Here is an 18,159-nt window from a genome sequence, read left to right as displayed (position 1 = left end):
AAATACTCAAAATAAACCTTAAAAACAACAACCAAAAACTCCAAACAAACGAGCAGTAAGACATATCAAATCAGATTAACGTCTCATGCTGGGTCAAATACCAGCGAGTCAAAGTATATTTTACGATGGGTTTTAAATGTGGATAAACAATAGGCCTGTCCGATGTGTAAAGGCAGATTATTAATCTATTTGTTTTGAATAATGACACATTTTTACACCTAGTAAGTGCATTAGAAGTCCACAAGTTCATTGTGCTGTAATAAAGCTTTTATTTCTCTTGACTTTTGGCTATGGGTTTGGGTCCAAGAATGAGAAAAATAGAAGATGAAATAAAATAAGTTCAAAGATAGTGTAAAAGAATACTATAATGCGACAGAGACAGTATGTGTTACCACTTGGATGCGGTAGAGGACAGTGTGCAGTCGAGTTTAGGCTGAGATTCCATTTAAAGACAACAGAAGAAGAAGATGCACTGAGAACACGGAAGTTTTTGTTTGCATTTTGAACCTAAGTTGATTGAAATTTGGGTGAAAGACAGCAGGTAAAGCAAAATAGTGTCACACCGTATTCTTACTTATTATATACAACTTAATACAACCGTATTAAGGATCCTCAGATCGCCTTACATTGCTGCCTTTGCTTCTTTGTCGGGAAACAGAGCGAAGCTAACGAAATGCTAACGAGTCACCTGACTGAGAGTTGATCAGCAGACTGGAAATCGATTTCATTGTTTGATTTGTTTCATACAACGTCAGGAGAACCACTCGTCTCGGGCTGCTTTCAACCCAGATTAATATCATGACTTCAGTCTCGACGTGATAGGAGTGGTTTACCGGTGGTTTCACCGTTCACTGGTGACCGAGTTCGTAGATTTAAATGTGTTTCTTTTCTCTTTCCAGTGTCCGCGTAATTTCACAATGAACCTGGAACGACTTCCCAACGAGGAGAAACTCAGCCTGTGCAGGAAATATTACTTGGGTGAGAAGAATTAAGATTGTTCAGCCGTGTTCAGGAGTTGTGTTGAGATAACTTCTGATGAGAGCTTGTGGTAACAAGGAGGCCAAATTATACACATTTTCTGCAAACTTAAACCTTTAAAGCTACACTTCGTTACTCGTGTAAAAGAAACAGATGTGCAATACCATTTTTTGCATGATGAAAAGAAACTGCATTAAAAATTAAGACAAAAGTAACATTGAGCTAAGGCCACATGATGAAGATGGAGACTGTTCTATAATTGAAATCGAAGGAAAACAGTCTTGTTATGTCAAATAAGATACAAGTCAAAACTCATATATGAACAAAGTGGGTCAATTCATTGCTTTATAGACAATAAGTAAGATTTTGAAGTCGATCCTGTGACTGCAGCTCCACCCTCTTTGTGTTGACGACGACTCTGGATGAGCTGCAGCTGTCTGACAGATTCAACAGATAAAGTCCTCTCACCACAATGATACAACCTCAAACATGAAAGTGAAGACCTGTCCGATTATCTCATGCAAAAGTGAAGTCAAAAAAAGAAAATGTAAGGTTGATTTGAGTGCATGAGAGGGACGATTGGCTTTATTGACCATTGCAGTAAAATGTCAGCAACTTTGATAATCCTTCTTGTAGTTCTGTCCTTGATCATCTTTTCCCATTTTTCTTTCAGGCGGTTTTGCATTTCTGCCGTTCTTGTGGCTCGTCAATGTCGTTTGGTTTTTCCGGGAGGCCTTCATGAAGCCAGCCTACACTGAACAGCTCCAGATAAAAACCTGTGAGTTTCAATAATCTATATTTCAATGTTAAAATGAAAAACTGTTTTTTTTTTGTTTTTTTTTGTACCAGTCACACTGCTTTGTTGTGATGTCATTTGACACTTTTTTTTGGCAAAGCCTAATTTATATTTTAAATTATAGATATTTTTTAAAGTCATTTGGGAATGTTTTTAGTTTGGCTTTACTTTCAGCTTATTTTCGACATAACTTGTGAGTTTCCTTCTACTTGAGACAATTAAACTTTTTTTTAACAGTTTTATAAATCTTGTAAATTAGTTTCAGGAACACAGTCAAACTTGTATAGTTGTTATAAAGAGTGTGTCTTTACGTATGTGTATATTTAATCCACACCGTCTGTTTTCCTAATCCAGATGTGAAGAGGTCTGCACTGGGGTTACTGTTATGGGTGGCGGTACTCACCACGTGGATCACTATTTTCCAGCACTTCAGAGCAGAGTGGGGGGAGGTGGGAGATTACCTCTCCTTCACTATTCCACTGGGCACTCCCTGAGTTTTTTGTTTTGTTTTGTTTTTTATTGTAACTAATGATCCATGAAACTGGACCAAATGATTTACCTTGTTTAACTGCGGTGAAAGAATTTGGTGGTTTGACAGTTTTTGAATGACTTGTTAACAGGTTAAGTCGTCATATCTTAAAACGGAATACTTTTGGTCTAAGAAATAATTACTTTTGTGTTTTTTGCCAAGACATTTGAGGAAGACTTTTTTGGGGTTTTTATAGTCGGTAGGTCACTGTTGTGTAATGATATTGATGATGATGAGTGTGTAGCAAAGAGTCTGGATGTGACTGAAAGAAAAAAAGAAAAGTTCACTGTGGAGTTAATGTTTGTTTGGGCTCGAACCAATTTTTACTTGTATTAAAAATAAAAATATCCACAATGCCTCCAAGTCACCGTGTCTTTACTTCACAGATTGAAACTGAATATCAGTTTCCCACCGTGACCTTTGAACCCGTGCACACGTTTCGGTGACTGAGCAGTGGGCTATTTTCTCCGCGCTACTCACTTATTGCACACCCACATGGTTCTTTTAAAGTCTGTAGAACCGCCGGCGCCTGTTGTGAAACTCGACACCTTAATTCCCCCCCAATGTTCCCGCTTCCCTGTCATCTCTTGTGAGTCATAACATAATCAAGCGCCGATTTTAGTTCCCCGTCACAGTCTAAGCTTAAGTGACAGGTCCGGTGCTGCTAACAGGGACAACGTGTGCGTGCTGAACATGCCTGCTGTCCGCGCCGCCGTGTGCCAGCACCAAGAAAGAACCGGCACGTAGGGTTCTTGTTGGTGACATAAGAGGTCACTTCAATAACATGCACGAGTGAATCACCGGCAAATTGTTTCGGAAGGCATTTCAGGGCCTTTTCCATCGACGCGACCTCATCGGAGACACTTTGGGGGTCTGATGATGCGCGTGGTCTCAACCTCAGCTATACTGGTGGACAGTGGCTGATCGGTAGCACACATGCTGTGGCATGTGTTTGAGATGTCCCCGCTGTCACTGTCCATCTGCCACCAGCTGAGGGGGGTCATCAGCATCTTTTGAACTTATTTTTGGACAGACCTTCCTTGACAACAGGTCTTTAAACATACATCTCATAACCGCGCTGATAATTACACACAAATTGTCCGCTCGTGTCAGCGGCCATCCGCCCTGTTAAAAATAAAGAACAGGGTGTAACATTCACAAAGACTAATAAACATTTAATTGACCATAAGCTTGCAACAGCTGCATCCCCCAGCCAAACAATGCTCTCTTATCCTGCGTGACGGTGCCTCAAAACCCAAGGGTATGCAGTCTGGGACATAACAGAAGCAAGGTGCCCCAGCACAAATTCCCATCTCATTATGCAACTCCACTATAAAACACACGCCGGAACAGTCCGTCAACATCGAGAGGAAGAGGATCTCGCAGGCATCAGAGCTCACTGTTCTGCCTTCAGGGTGGGCAAGCGGTTAAAGAGGGGCTGTCCTTTCCTCCTTTCCCTGTGACGCACTCATTTGGACAGAGAATTTAAACTGAGGTAACAAGTACTGTTGGTCTTGTAGCCTCACATGCTTGTAGTCTGAACTGCTGTCAAGTCGAAAGTAATTTTTTCACTACTCTCCTGACTAGAAATGGACTTCATTCTGCCTAACTTGGAGCCGGCGAGTGGAATCCCCTGGGAGAAGGTTTTACCACCTCTGATTCCTCGGCTGAGCGGGACTTATGGACCATACAGCTGGTCCCCAAAACTCCTGATACCAGAGAGTGAAAACAGCAGCTCTGCTGAGGTAGGTCCAAGTAAAGGACGCCAACATGGCATATTACTACAAGAGATGCATGAAAACTGATGTCTGTAATGTTCAATGTGAATATACTATTATTCTTGATATTGAAAGCCTTTTATGACTTTAAAATGGGAAATCTGTGTTTTTAGGAGACAAAGTATTATTGAGCCAAATAAATATTCCCTGTAAGTCTGCAGTTTCTCTGTTTCCTGTTAAAATCATGTAAAAGAATTGTATTTAATTATGTATATTCTGGTTTCCTGTTGGCAGGTGAACTGTAACGACAACGGATTCACAGTTCAAGTTGATGTGAAATATTTCAACCCAAAGGACCTCCTGGTCAAAGTGATCGGAGATTTTGTGGAAGTGCAAGGAAAGCATGAGGAGAAAAAGGTCAGCGTGCACGGAGGAACAGAGCTCCTCCGTTTATTTACACAACACTGTGATTTATTTCAGTCTCCTAACTTGTGTTCCACTCTCTTCTCACAGAAGGACGGCCCCGGCGTGACAACACGCCAGTTTAACAGACGCTACCGGATCCCAAAGGGAGTGGACACCCTGGCTTTGGAGTCGGCCATGTCTCCAGAAGGCATCCTGATCATAACCGCCCCGATGCTGCAAAGCGAGGACTCCAGATCCCTGATTTAACTTCAGTAACATCAAACCACTGCCATTTTTCCCTTATATGAGAACAAGTGAATGGCAGCCTTTACGAACACACGCAGAAATAACTTCAGGCCCCTCCGCTCAAAGGAAACACCCAGCGAGCGCCAAAAGACACATCTGCTCTCTTCCTGGCACTGTTGTAATATTCCCAGCTCTCCGAGGTTTGTATATACTGCTCTGCTGTTACTCCTCAATATTACATAACGTTTCAAGAAAACACTCTTTGTAAATATTCTGCGGCAACACAGCTTTTGTAAATGCACTGTATTGTGATTGTGGTGAGTAATAATGCACCCAGACATATTTCTTGCACCATTAATGTGGAAATGTTCAAATAAATTTTATTTCTTTAAAAAATAAAAACTCTCATCAATCGTCTCTTGTTCAAGTAACTCGTTGCTCCTCCAGGAATTCCGTCAACACAGACTCCACTTCTCTAAAAACAAAAACACAGTAGATTTGTGTTATCAGATCATTTGACTAACACGACAGTTTGGGATTAACATATCTCTAGAAATAATCTGTTTTGATTTACCTGATCTGCTCCTTTACCCGCTTTCTTTGTTGGCGGAGGACTTGTAACAAAGGGTCATCTTCAAACTCTTTCTCATCAGAGTCTAAAAATAAAAGACAGAAAAGGAATACTAGACAGTTATGAGCAAAAACTATATATCATTCTCCAGTTTTTGTCACGGTACACCAGCCAGTAGTAAACGTGCAAAAAGGAAAGTTCCTGGTCAGGACACATTTTCCACAGTTAACTTCAGGTTGAAGGTCGGTGGCCTTTGTCGCCATAAACTGACCTTGAGCCTCCTGCAGCAGCTGTGAAATGACCTCTGGAGAGTTCTGTGCACCGCCTGGAGGGACTGAGGACTGTGAATGTGCCCGGGTGTGAGGAGAAACTGACGAGGCAGGAGGTGAATCTGCCCCGGAGAACAAAATCTCCGAAACGACCTGAAAGACCCAGTAAGAACATCCACAAGATGAATGACGTGGCATGGGATGATTCGCAGTGATAAATATGAGAAGATGTGCAAAGAGAACTGATTGGAGACATTTATAGAAAGTTATTTTGCTCTTCAAAAGGTTAGAAATGATAGCGATTTCATAAACCTGGACTTTAGCGACCCACAAACCAGTTTCCAAAAGAAGCAATAAATTAATGGATTTATAAGTGAAGCGGTGCAATAACTCTTGTTTTTATGGGAGGACGAGCTTATACCCAACTGGGTGATTTTTCTGCAGCCAACACAACCATCAAAGTTTTCCTGATTTATAGAAACAGCTCAGAACTCAGAAGATTACTGCTACATTCTTAAGATATGATCATCTCCATAAAACAAGCATGAATGTCATTATTCATAAACCCGCTGAAGCAAAGATTTCCATCCTGAGAAGAAACACGCGCACATCTTCGACTTCATCAAAAACCCGGCTGGCAGGTTACCAGGTTCTGTGGAAACGTTAAGACCAAATATGCACACGGCCTCCCTGCCTTAAAAACTACTTGCATAACTTCAACGATACAGAAAACATGGGATTTGATTATTTTGACACTGGTGCAAACAATACAGCTTGTTAATGTCCCGACCTTTCCCAATGCTCTCTGGATAGGAGACGGTGGCGGTTTATGATCGTCGGAGAATCGTTCACTGGGAATCTCCTGGCTTCTCTCTTTCTTTTTGGAAAGTTTTCGATGTGAAGAACTCCTGCTTTTGAAAGATGTTTATCATCCACACACAAAAAGGCAAACAAATGTTCATTAAACTTTGAGTACAGTCTTGTTATGTTACCTTGCTGATTTCTTTTGCTGTGTGTTGCATATCGATTCCTTTTTCTCAGCTTTGCTTTCTTTGTCTCTGACAGGTACAGTCTGGTTACTAGACCCGCCTCTCTCTACAGGTCCAGATTGTGGGGACGACGTACGATCACAGAGTGGGACATTGGGGAGAGTATTCACCGATTTGTCTTTCATTTGGATCTTTTTATGGACGACATTTGATTCTGGCGCGTCAAACCTGTGTGAGACGCTTTGTCCTGAATGGGACGACCGGACAGGACAGGGCAAGACGTCACAGAGTAAGTGCATGTGGGCGGGAACATGGGCAAAACTGTGGGGCTGAGGGACCGAAGAGCCAGAGACGACAACGGCAGGGGAAGAAGGAGGGGGAGCTGCAGGAGGAGGATTCGGGTTGGGGGCCTGGGGGGGATCCGGCTGGGGAGCAGTGACTTGAGGATGAGGAGGCTGAACATCGTGTGGCTGTTATAAATTAAACAACAAAGAAGATATTCAACCAATGTGTCATAGATAGTCAACAGTAAATGCAGAGGAAAGTAATACACAGTGTGAATCCAACCTTGTAAGGTTGTCCACTTCCCGGTGAAAAGAAAGAGCTGGGAGACGGTCGGCTGAGTGAAACGCCATGAAAGCTTGAGGACTGAGGGGCCGGAGCCCAATCTCTGGCCTGCTCCATCTTCCTCCTTAAACGCCACTGGAATAAGATGTCCTCCTCGGGACGTGTGGGGGCAGGAAATGAATGGATAATAGACTTCTGGGAGGATGCACCATGAATTGACTTTTCCTTTACTGTAAAGGTTTAAAAAACAAAATAATCCATTAGAAAAAGGAATGCAGAATAATATATTTAGTAATTTCTGGACTGAATACAAACCGCACCCACCAAATTTATAAAGGGGAAAAAAATAGAAAATGTCTGAGATACGCGATGCACTTGAACGCATCACCCATGCATCATTGGCATGAAGCTCTTTAACCCCTAGGAATTTTTATGAAAGCGGGTGTTACATTTTAGTGGTTACTGCTAATAATATAAAATGTTACAGTGTGTTATATTTGTAAATATGCATTGTTATGCTATGATCCTGCCGGGGGACTGCAGATGGAAACTACAGCTAAAATCTGGTACGCAGCCACTTTTCTCCAAGATGAATGTTTTTGTACCTGGTCCATGAAAAATAAACTAAATATAAATAAATAAAAATCCCCAAAGTAGCCAAACATTATTTAAGCCACAGGGTTTAAAGCGTATGAAAAAAGTAGCCACTTAAAGTATGGAAACTATGGTTATTACCAAAACATTGTCAAATATTCTGCACTTTCCTTACCAGTGGTTTGATTTATCAAACTGGGAATTAAAGGTCGATGCACTGGTTCATCAATAGTGACAGTAGAGAAATCGGAGCTTCCAAGACCCTCGGAGCTGACGGGAATAGATTCCTCACTAAGACATTCACTGTTAGGAAGACACAAGTTCATTACAACGAAGAGCGAGAAAGAGAGACATTATCCGTCATAATATGACTTGATGGTGTTGCTACCCTCTCAGAAGATGTCTATTGGCTCTTTCCTGAAGATGCAGTATTTCCGTGTCATCAAATTCACCCAGGGAGGTGTCAGACAGCCCCTGAAAAACAACAATGCAAATAGAATGAGATAAGCAATCATTTTGTTAATGACATTTTAATCCACAAAAAGACTCACAGTTCTAAGATAACAAATAAAACAATAACATTGAACTGCATTGAACATTTGAAATGGCAAAATCTCCTGAAGCACAAATTTTTGCATTTAAGATATGTCATAGTGTCTTTCACAATAGTAGGAGGATAACACATGAGTTGACTGAACAATTTATCAGCTGTTGATGTGGCATAAACTAAGAGGTTTCCAGACGGAGTGGTGCAGTGATGAAATGCAAATATTTATGCGCGCGCCCTACTGGAATAAAGATCTTCTGTTGCACACAATACAAGTCGCAGGCCTTTAGCTCAATTTGACATCAGTGTGAAATAGAGTGAAAATAGAACAAGACATTTTTACTGCAAAGTTAAAGGAATAAATGTCATTTGAAAGTTTATTTATGTGACACACAGGAATGGTGTAAGTTGTGGCTCATTTCAGGTAAACTCATAAATACACTCACACCAAGCCATCCTCTGCACGGAGAAAGGGATCTGTCATGTCGACGCTGTGCAGCCGGACTAGAAATAACTGGATCATCGTCGTCTTCCTCGGGCGGGATAAGGTCTGCTCGGAGAACAGGAGAGTTTACAGAGATTTCCACAGACGTTTTTATGTGCCTCACAAGACAGGAGCGACTGATAAAATTAATTTCAATCGTACATTTGTCTGTTGTTTTAGTTGGTGTTGAACTCGAGGGTAAAGATGAAGGCGACAGCCACCAGAACGACACTTGCTGCTCTGCAGTGGCAGGCGCCATCTGCTGGCGCTGCTCTCGACTCCGTGGACGGCCGTGGCGAAAACGCTCTACGTATCTTGAAAATCAAAAAATAAAAAATGCATGTAAATCGTGATTTGTCCCTGACAACTTTATTGCTTTTCGTTAAGGATCAGAGTTACAATTCTGTTCAAGAGAAGAACAAGTGAAGATCTTTCTAAGGTAGTAAAGTCAGGATAAAGCAGTTCAGAAGATGGATGGAATAATTCAAGAGGATGACGAAACAACATTAGACATACTTTGCAAGTACTGAATTCTGCTGTTCAACTTCTTGCGCTGAGGAGGCTTTACTTTCCCCTCGTGCTCCAGACTCATATTGTTTGTGTGAGGTTGTATTGCTGCCAGGAGGAGATCCGCAGTCACTGGAGGGCCAGTAGTCCGTGTATAAAGGAGTCCCATCAGTGGCAGATGTGTGGTGATCATATTTTTGGTCCAGCTGTTTGCTCTTTGGACTGTGACTGTAAGGGTTGTTTGAGCATGCAGAACTTCCATCCTGCAAAAGGAACACTAATGAAAAATCTGTTTGCCTTCACTGAAATCCCACGGCCACTTGTGTTTTGTGGCACATGTTGAGGTAACCTAAAAACTTACTGTATTTGTATCTTTCTTGGACGGGGATTGGTGGTAGTGTGCCTTTTTGGATGATGGGATGGGAATCCTCCTGGTGAACACAATGTAGGGTGTCAAACACATTTCAGTTCAGGGGCCACATGCAGCCAAATTTCATCTTGAGTGGAACGGACTAGTAAAATTATATATCATAATAACCTTTGCGTACTTTAAGGTTTTTTCGGGTGTTGTTCCGCATACTATATATGATGAACATGTCTATATTTTTGCAAATAAGAAATATTTAATACCAAAAATGACTATAATGTCAACATAAAGCCAATTTTAATGAAACCTTCTGGTGCAAAATACAGTGAAATGTCCCAAAAACGTCTCACCCTGAGAGCATGACTTTAGTTTAAAGCTAGGTATCTACACAACAATGTTTTAAGTGAAAATGCATCGTTTTTACATTTGTGGTTCAGAAATTTTCCATTTACACGGTAACCATTTGAAAACTAAATCAGTGTACCACATACACATGCCCACAAAAAAAACAGTATTTGCTCAACCAGGGGTGGGTAATCCTGGTCCTCGAGGGCCGCAGCCCTGCACGTTTTCCATGTTTCCCTGCTCAGACAGACCTGAGTTCTCATGATGAGGCTCTGCAGAAAGCTTGATAACGAGCCACTAATTGCTGTCAGCTGTGTTGATGTCAGGACACATTAAAAACGTGCAGGACTGCGGCCCTCAAGGACCAGGATTGCCCACCCCTGCTCTAAACATTCACAATGATAGTACATTCGTATGGACAGAAGACTAACTTGGGAGTGCTATTATGAGTGACTCTTAACTATAAATTTAGAAAGTCCCAGGAGAGTATGGACTGTCACTCTGGCAGCTGCCAGTGTTGCTATTGTCCATCTATCTTGCATGTGCAAAATAACTATTGAATTACAGCCATGGTGCACATTCGCAGTTGCTGTGTTTCCGCCGTTTATTCTGGACGGAGCCTGGTGTCGAGACAGTTATGTTTTCATTGACTCCAAGCACAGTTGTCTTGTAAACAACACCCAAAACACAATGAAAGTTGAGCATTTTCCCCTGAAAACATTGTGTAAGCAGGGCTCGAGTTGGCTCGAAATTGTCTCACGATCTCAGTATTGTATATGCTACTCTTAGCCAATTTGTTAAAAAAAGAAAAAGAAAGACAAATCAGCATTTTCCGTAATTCGCTTGGTGGTTTGGCCGGATTGGAGCCGGCCTGTTTTGGCCCACGGACCTCATGTCGAGACTCCTGCACTACAGAAACAACACGAGACTTACTTTTAGATGTACCTTTTATAATAATAAAATCAATCATTCTGATCTTACCTGGATTTCATATCAGTCTCGGGATAATCAATGAAAATGGGAGCGCATAGCCGGATGAAAAAGCTTCCTACTACAGAGAATCAATGGGAGACCCGCATGTTCGCAGAGGAAGAACGACAATATTTACTGTTTAATCGAGCTTACTCGACACACAGATTAAGGAGTTAGTAACACATAACGTGTCAATCGTAAAAGAACTGCACACTTCTTATTCCTCAAACTTGTTTGACCTGACAATTATTTATCCTCCTTACTTCAGTGTTTTCGGAGAAACCAGAAGAGAGAGCGTCACTGTTTGGGAAAGCCGTTTACACGACACACGACCAAGAGCCAATAAGGAACGAGTTAGATTGATTGATACGACCCTCAGCCAATCAGAGAGAGCACTTTGTTTGAGCACGAGCCAATCAATGAAAACAAAACAGACAGCGCGCGGAAGAGGAACGTCTGATTGTCAAAAATAGCTGTTAGCACCCGGAGTGCCTCGTAAACTTCACGATCTGATATCGTTACAAAAAAAGCTCATCTGCCCTACATATTGATCCCACTATATGTAATTCGTCTGGGAGCGTAATAGATTTATTGGTTGGATCCGGTGTTGGAGGATTTCGAGTCGGATTGCTCGATAGTAATAAGCGCTGTTACCAGACAGCTAACTGGTTGTAAACGGTAACCGCAGCTAGCCAGCTAGCGACATTAGCACGTCAATCTAAATACATTAAATGCGGTTTTAAACGTGTATATTGATTTTAAATACTCCGAGGATTACAGCGGGCGGCGGGGACAATGCACCACGTCAAGATCAAGACAGAAAGGCCTGGTGAGACAATGTTGATGAGCATCAATGCAGTTAGTTTAGTGTATGTTGTGTTGTATTCTGAGGTCCGACTGGGTTCAGTCGTTGGATTGATATTGAGAGTTGCTTTGTTCTCATGCAGGCTGAATAAATCGCACTGTAAACTCACTCGATCACTAATCGACATTAAATCGGTTCCGCTCATGACAGCACCTCGGTGCATTTTGGAAACGGGCGAACATAGACCAGACGACCCGCTGAGGGTGAATCATCTGCTCCCAGATTAGGAAAGAAAACACTAATCTGAAGAGATTTGGATGCACAACCATCTCAGGGCTTCTCAGTAGATGCTGGAGATGAAGAACCACCTGCTCCTCCCGCTGTGATCAGATATTGAGGATACAGTTCACAGTATCGCCATAATCTGGGAAAACATCATGTTTTCAAGGGCATGGATGATGAATGTCAAACTCCGAGGCATTAATCTCTCTGTTCGTGGAGCTTTAGCTTTCAGATATTTACTCATGGCGGTTTTAACATTGTTTAAACACCACAACTTCCTCAATATCCCTTCAAGGTTATCGTGTACTCATCACAAAAATGTCGAACTGTGTCAAAATGTTATCTCATTTACAGCTTGAAGGTGTAACTGATAAAACAGCTGTGTGATGGTTTCGTCTTGTTATGAATGGAAGTGTCTAATGAATTATGAGTTTAAAGCAGTCTGTTTCATCCTATGAAGGAAAAAGGACCGTTCTGATGCATATTAATCCTTTTTCCTCAACTTTTATTTTAATTTCTGCAGATGTGGATGGAGCGGGTGCCCGCAGTAGATTGGATGCCGTGTTAAAGGGACTGGTGGAAAAGACTGAAAATGAAAGGTGAGTAAACTTAATGCAATTATTTAAAAGTTCAGCTTACTTTCCAAGCGTCTGAACCATCGTCACAAAATTCTCAACAGGGAGCAAAGTGATGGGGATCCTGGAAAACTACCAACAGACTCTTCAAACAAGTAGGAAAACATATATTTTAGCTATATACTGATGCTGTTGATATTTTTTTAACTGAACTGCAACATGAAAGAATGTTTTTGTTTAAGAATCCACCTGTTCTCTCTCTAGGGATCTGTCTCCATCATCTGCTGGAAAAAGGCAAGTATTTGTACATGGTCAATGTTTCATTAACATTTAACATTAATGTTTATATAATAATACAATCATTTATAAACTTAAAATAGGGAGTCCACCACGATTTTAAGGACATGACGGCCGGATTGGAGTCTCTTGCCACTCGGTTTTGGCCCACATGGCCTTGTGCTTGACACGCCTGCTTTATATCAGCAGGCATTCACATTCAAATAAATCCTCAAAACACTATTGGAATAATCGAAACGAAAGAGAAAAACAATCAAAATGAATTATTTGATTCTGTTGAACATATACTTAAAGCTTCTGTGTTTTACATTGATCTTCTTTAAAAAAAAATTTGAATTGTCAGACCTTCAGCGCGCTTCCCACAGCACAGGAGGAAGAAGCGAAAAGAGATGGACGAGGGCATACCAGAGAGCAATCACCATAAACAAAGTACCTTCATGATGCTAACGATACATTGCGAAGTCACACAGCACATTTTCTAACATTATTTATACATATATGTGTGTATCTATATATTTTTTTTCCTTCTCTCTCCCTTTGCTAGATGCGTACATTATTAAGTTGTTCGATCGCAGTGTTGATCTGGCTCAGTTCAACACCGGCACCCCGCTTTATCCGATCTGCCGTGCCTGGATGAGGAACAATCCTTCTGTTCGAGAACCAGCAGCTTCCCCAAGCTCCCCATACAGCATGGCGGAGGAGGAGGTCAGGCCAGCACTGTTGGATCGTCTTTCTTTTCATATCATTCAAAATAAAATCATGTGATTGTTTTGTCAGTTTGACGATGTAATAAAATTGTTATTGATTTTATTCAGCAACTGTTGTTTTTCAGAAACCTATATATTTTTTTTTATATTTCTTCTCCAGGTTACAGATATGATCAATGGTAAAGGTCAGAATGTGTACAGGCTTCCTCCTCCGACCTCGTGTCCTTTCAGCTCCTCCGGTGAACCCGTAAATCTCAGGATCCCACAAACTGAAAAACCCACGGTCACTAAGGTGCTTGTATAGCATTTCCTTGCATTACGTTGACTTTTTTTTTTTTTGCAATACAAAACTAATTGTACATGAAAACCATCACCGAAGTTTAAAGTTGCCTTTTTTTTCCTGTAGTTGCCAGAAGTCGCTGTATCAGGAGCTTATATATGTGACCACATGGAGCGCTGGAAGAAGATACGACAGAAGTAAGTCTTTTGTTAGATTGTGAGTTGTTGACTATTTCACAAAGTGGTTACTGGTATTGCACATTAAGTATTCAATATGGATAAAACATGCTGTCTCAAACTAAAATGTGAAAAAAAAATGTGTTCAGTGTGCGAGGTGACCTTTTTACATGAGCTCAGTAAATCACACTTTAAACCTTGAGCTCCAATAATTTATTGCAACATTTCTTTTCGAAAGTTCTGCACATTTCCTGTCAATGTATCTGCAAATTCGAAAAACCACTGAAAAAGGAAGTAAGATGTGATTAACGTGTCAATATGTTTTCCAGATGGAAGGAGTGCTCGAACAAGAACCAGTTGAGGTACAGCGAGAGCATCAAGATCCTGAAGGAGATGAAGGAGCTTTACGACCGCTGACGGCGCTGCAGTTTGTCAACACACAATGATTTCTATGCAGTTTGGACACACCTGCCTCCACTGTCACACTCGTAGAAAAACATTGAGAGAACTTCAAGCCTTAAGACCTTTGTGTTGCACGTATTTGGTATGGTTTCTTGTATGGGTGGGTCTTGTGTTGTAACGTTGGCCTGTTTTAGTCATAAAAATTCACTGTAGTTGTCTGATTGAATCATCAGTTTGACCCTTTTTTCAGAGAAGCCGTGACATGTACAGCGTCAGCAGTAATAAAATGAATCTATCACTTTTGAGTTTCTGTTCTGAATCTCTTTTTTTAAGCATGCAATAGTAATAGTAAAGCTTGTTCAAAGGTCTGACTTACCTGTTGTTTTTAGTCAGATAAATCTACTTTCATAATTTAAATCACAAGCAGCATTGTCAAACACAAGGCCTGTGGCCTGTAAACAAACTAGTAGCTTCAAAGCCACATTTTCAAGGTGAGTTTTTAAAAACATGCACGATGCAGCAGCTATACACAATATTTTCATTTATTTAGCATTTGTATTTTGCACCCAGAAATTTCATTAAAATTGTCTTTCTCTTGAGATTATAGCAATTTTTGATAGTAATTGTTTGCTTTTGCAAAAATGTGTACATTTTCATCATGTACACTGCGCCACAATGAAGAACTTTAAAGATTATTAAATCACTATTTTACCGGTCTGGCTCACTCGAGATGAAATCAGGTTTAACTGTGGTCCTTAAACTAAAATATGTTTGACAGCACTAATTTTACTGTATGACTTACTTTGGCTTTTGGATCAACTGGCAGCAAAGTTGATTGTTGGCTGAAGTGCCTGTTTCTCTATTAATTATTTGGAAGTTCATAAATAAGAATAAATTACCTTATAAATGTGTTATTATGTGTTATTGTGTTATTAAGTAACTTGTTTGAAACACTAGATTTGTCTTATTTGTAAAACTTTAGTCTTCATATACAAGTGACATCTACAGCTCACCCTGGGTTTGTTTGGGTTTTTTGTTTTTTTTACTTCTGCCTCTTCAAAAGTATTTAAAGCCGAACTTATCACATAATCAGGTCCGTGGTTCTGGCGTGTCGTGAGATACTGAGATAGTGATATCCTGCAGCAGGTTCTCATTTTGCAATTGAAATTATTTTTGCTCTAAACCACTGTGGCATCCTGTTGAAACACTGATGTGAGTGTTGTCCTCAGTCTTATTATGGGAAAAGAGGAGGGCAGTTATTTAAAAAAAGCAATTTTATTCAGCCTATTGACATAGATTTCAGTATTAGTCAAATGACGTAATTGTTTCTCTTGCGGTAATCAGATTGAACATAGAAAGTTAAAAATGTCATCAACACAAAAAAAAGCATTGTGAACCTTATACAATACCGTATCGGATAGTATATTGACAATGTTATCATTCTGTTGTCCACTAAAAGAGGTGTTTCCAGTCACTTCGGCAGATTCAGTGAAGCAGTTTGTTGGTGGCAGTTCACACTAAACTGTAAGAAACAGGTTTCATGAGTTGTGAGCATGAGCACCCGTGTTGTTCATCGCAGCATTTAAAAAAAAAAAAATTTTGTTCAAGTCTATGCACAAGTTTTCTGTGATTCAGATCTTATCCTGTGCTCCCAGTGTCCTCAGTGAGGTCAACTTTATTTTCTGTCAGGAATGAGTTCACGGCCGTGTCCTTTCTGTCTTCCGGCGGGGCGGAGTCCGACTTCCGGGCAATCCGGGAAAGTTGTGTGGAAAAAGAGCGAGAGGACTTGAATGACATGAGATCATCCGCCAAGGCACTCTCGAGGACAAAGCATATGGACTGCTTCAGCTTTTTCTGGAACTCGTCGCACATGAAGACGTAGAGGATGGGGTTCAGGCAGCTGTTCATGAACGCCAGGCTCACTGTCAAAGGGCCTCCAATCCTCGCAGCGTTTCGGAGCGCGGGATACTTCTTGGCATTCAGCTCAATGAAACTCACAACGTGGAAGGGCAACCAGCAGATGAAGAAGGCGAGAATGACAGAAATAATGATACGACAAGATCTTCTCGTCCTTGTCCTCTGCAGGCGTCTTGCGCGGATACCTATGGCCACGTAGGAGATGAGGATCACCAGGAATGGGATTAGGAAGCCCATAACAAAGCGGAAGGTGTAAAGGATCCATTTTTTTTCAGCGGTCATTCCCGCAGGGTAAACGCACTTGGGGACTCCTGATAACACTCTCAGGGTGCGAAACGTGGCAGAAGGGATGCTGCAGACGCCCGCAGTGATCCAGATGACCACACACATGACCTGTGCTTTGCCGACCGAGCGCTTGTTCTGGGCCCACACCACCACTAAGATGGACAGGCAACGGTCCAAGCTGATGGCTGTCAAGAGAAACACGCTGGCAAACATGGTTACCAACGCCAAGAAGTTGCTGAACTTGCACATGAACTGTCCAAAATACCACTGGTTGCCCTGCGAGAGAGAAACAGTCGAGAAAATCAGGAAGGCCGTGAAGAGGAAGTCAGCCAGGGCCAAGTTGAGAAACCACACCGAGTTGACGGTTCTCTTCATCCTGCAACCCGTCACGTAGATGACCAGCCCATTGCCCAGAGTCCCAAATATGATTATTATGCAGTAGATGACCACGTTTGCCATTTGTATGTGACGGTAAATCACAGCCAGCTCAGAGGATTGCTTTGTCGTGGTGTTTTCTGATGGGGGGAAAAAATAATAATAATATAAATGTGAGTTTACACACTCAGAAAAGCATCAGAAGTCTTTTGACTTTTACATGACAATTTCAAACAGCAAAAAAAATGTTTCCCTGAAGCATCAACATATTAACAACCTTAAAAATTACAATGGTGATTACTTAATGGCAATTATGCAATATGCACAAAGAAATACAAACAAATTGATTTCAAAACAGTAAACAAATGACATATAGTTTAATTCTACTGCAGCCCATCTAATCTAATGGTCAACTTCAGAACAGTATTTTACTCTAAATTGCATGTTTACATTTGCATTAATACATGATTTTTGTTCAGAAAAGATCACTGATGTCGAGACAAATTTCCGACCATATTTTAGTTGAAATTAGCAAGACATCATGGTGGGCCCTCTAATGGATTTATGCATTTTGAAAATTAATGTCAATATATATTTAAAGTATCTTACCTGTCCCCATCTTCCTTGCAGTTACAAGACTCTGACTTCAAGTGTGAATTTGTGCTGTGCAGTCAGCAACTTATCTGTAATCACTCCTCCTCCTCCGTTTTGACAGCTGCCAATGAGAGAGAAAACTTGTGCACGAGAAGTGAGCAAAAACACAGTGACACTTTATGTTAGAGCAGGGTGAGCAATCAATTGTGTGACCAAGTTGGCCTCATGGAAAAGGAAGTCCACTTTGGGGTGTTGAGGTCCAATTCTTTGTGACTATTTCTTACTATAATCCAAAATAATCTGTAATATTATAATAATGTTTCTGCTTTGCATCAGACAAGCTGTAGTATATCTTTGTATGTTTGGCAGGATTATAATAAATAATGGCAATTCAAATCGTAATTTTTAAATACAATGAAGATATATAGTTGATATGCCCACAGTCATGGATCATGCACACTAAAGTGGTCACTTTAATACACAGTATAAAAGCATTTAACTCAGAGTTTGTCACTGACCCTTAACAGGAAAAGCCAAAGGGTCTCATGTGGTCCATGGACATTTCATTACCGATGTATAC

The 18,159-nt window shown here is 41.0% G+C and overlaps 5 protein-coding genes across 6 annotated transcripts; 3 read left to right on the top strand and 2 right to left on the bottom strand.

The window, feature by feature from the left end:
- The first annotated feature begins 429 nt into the window (after positions 1–429).
- psenen (presenilin enhancer, gamma-secretase subunit) lies at positions 430–2,584 on the top strand. Its single transcript, XM_080501501.1, has 4 exons — positions 430–541; positions 900–978; positions 1,652–1,756; positions 2,129–2,584. The coding sequence occupies exons 2-4, from the start codon at positions 918–920 to the stop codon at positions 2,266–2,268; spliced, it is 306 nt and encodes a 101-aa protein (XP_080357627.1). The 5' UTR covers positions 430–541; positions 900–917; the 3' UTR covers positions 2,269–2,584.
- A 1,058-nt stretch (positions 2,585–3,642) lies between these two features.
- Positions 3,643–5,089, top strand: hspb6 (heat shock protein, alpha-crystallin-related, b6). 2 transcript variants are annotated; one of them, XM_080500984.1, is made up of 4 exons: positions 3,643–3,798; positions 3,891–4,048; positions 4,316–4,438; positions 4,535–5,089. In XM_080500984.1, exons 2-4 carry the CDS (start codon positions 3,893–3,895, stop codon positions 4,691–4,693), a joined length of 438 nt encoding a protein of 145 aa, XP_080357110.1. In that variant the 5' UTR covers positions 3,643–3,798; positions 3,891–3,892; the 3' UTR covers positions 4,694–5,089. The 2 variants fall into 2 exon arrangements, with proteins under 2 accessions (XP_080357110.1, XP_080357111.1); XM_080500985.1 differs by lacking the exon at positions 3,643–3,798 and having other exon boundaries at positions 3,807–4,048.
- Positions 5,090–5,095: 6 nt separating this feature from the next.
- On the bottom strand, positions 5,096–10,935 carry proser3 (proline and serine rich 3; the record flags this gene model as incomplete). The annotated part of the gene is made up of 13 exons (XM_080501305.1): positions 10,894–10,935; positions 9,562–9,631; positions 9,210–9,463; positions 8,856–9,007; positions 8,656–8,759; positions 8,051–8,136; positions 7,838–7,965; positions 7,069–7,298; positions 6,505–6,971; positions 6,303–6,420; positions 5,515–5,665; positions 5,247–5,328; positions 5,096–5,147 (listed from the first exon to the last, which is right to left on the bottom strand). Exons 1-13 carry the CDS (start codon positions 10,902–10,904, stop codon positions 5,096–5,098), a joined length of 1,905 nt encoding a protein of 634 aa, XP_080357431.1. The 5' UTR covers positions 10,905–10,935.
- A 440-nt stretch (positions 10,936–11,375) lies between these two features.
- Positions 11,376–14,713, top strand: lin37 (lin-37 DREAM MuvB core complex component). The gene is made up of 9 exons (XM_080500944.1): positions 11,376–11,713; positions 12,495–12,570; positions 12,651–12,701; positions 12,811–12,840; positions 13,187–13,272; positions 13,388–13,548; positions 13,711–13,842; positions 13,957–14,027; positions 14,336–14,713. Exons 1-9 carry the CDS (start codon positions 11,680–11,682, stop codon positions 14,421–14,423), a joined length of 729 nt encoding a protein of 242 aa, XP_080357070.1. The 5' UTR covers positions 11,376–11,679; the 3' UTR covers positions 14,424–14,713.
- Positions 14,714–15,703: 990 nt separating this feature from the next.
- On the bottom strand, positions 15,704–17,694 carry LOC308133067 (chemerin-like receptor 1). The gene is made up of 2 exons (XM_080500336.1): positions 17,595–17,694; positions 15,704–17,125 (listed from the first exon to the last, which is right to left on the bottom strand). The coding sequence occupies exons 1-2, from the start codon at positions 17,602–17,604 to the stop codon at positions 16,047–16,049; spliced, it is 1,089 nt and encodes a 362-aa protein (XP_080356462.1). The 5' UTR covers positions 17,605–17,694; the 3' UTR covers positions 15,704–16,046.
- Between the last annotated feature and the right edge of the window lie 465 nt (positions 17,695–18,159).

Source organism: Blennius ocellaris (genome assembly GCF_963422515.1).
Source record: "Blennius ocellaris genome assembly, chromosome: 8".
Lineage (NCBI taxonomy): Eukaryota > Metazoa > Chordata > Actinopteri > Blenniiformes > Blenniidae > Blennius > Blennius ocellaris.
Note: the sequence above shows the minus strand (reverse complement) of the source record. Positions and strands in the feature narration are given on the sequence as shown.

What these genes read in the sequence shown, in the direction of transcription:
- psenen (XM_080501501.1), top strand. Translation starts at nt 918, where the DNA reads ATGAACCTGGAACGACTTCCCAACGAGGAGAAACTCAGCCTGTGCAGG. An exon ending in GTGCAGGAAATATTACTTGG is followed by an intron (nt 979 to 1,651) that starts GTGAGAAGAATT and finishes TTTTTCTTTCAG; the next exon opens with GCGGTTTTGCATTTCTGCCG. An exon ending in ACAGCTCCAGATAAAAACCT is followed by an intron (nt 1,757 to 2,128) that starts GTGAGTTTCAAT and finishes TTCCTAATCCAG; the next exon opens with ATGTGAAGAGGTCTGCACTG.
- hspb6 (XM_080500984.1), top strand. Translation starts at nt 3,893, where the DNA reads ATGGACTTCATTCTGCCTAACTTGGAGCCGGCGAGTGGAATCCCCTGG. An exon ending in AAAACAGCAGCTCTGCTGAG is followed by an intron (nt 4,049 to 4,315) that starts GTAGGTCCAAGT and finishes TCCTGTTGGCAG; the next exon opens with GTGAACTGTAACGACAACGG. An exon ending in GAAAGCATGAGGAGAAAAAG is followed by an intron (nt 4,439 to 4,534) that starts GTCAGCGTGCAC and finishes CTCTTCTCACAG; the next exon opens with AAGGACGGCCCCGGCGTGAC.
- lin37 (XM_080500944.1), top strand. Translation starts at nt 11,680, where the DNA reads ATGCACCACGTCAAGATCAAGACAGAAAGGCCTG. An exon ending in GAAAAGACTGAAAATGAAAG is followed by an intron (nt 12,571 to 12,650) that starts GTGAGTAAACTT and finishes AATTCTCAACAG; the next exon opens with GGAGCAAAGTGATGGGGATC. An exon ending in ACAGCATGGCGGAGGAGGAG is followed by an intron (nt 13,549 to 13,710) that starts GTCAGGCCAGCA and finishes TTTCTTCTCCAG; the next exon opens with GTTACAGATATGATCAATGG.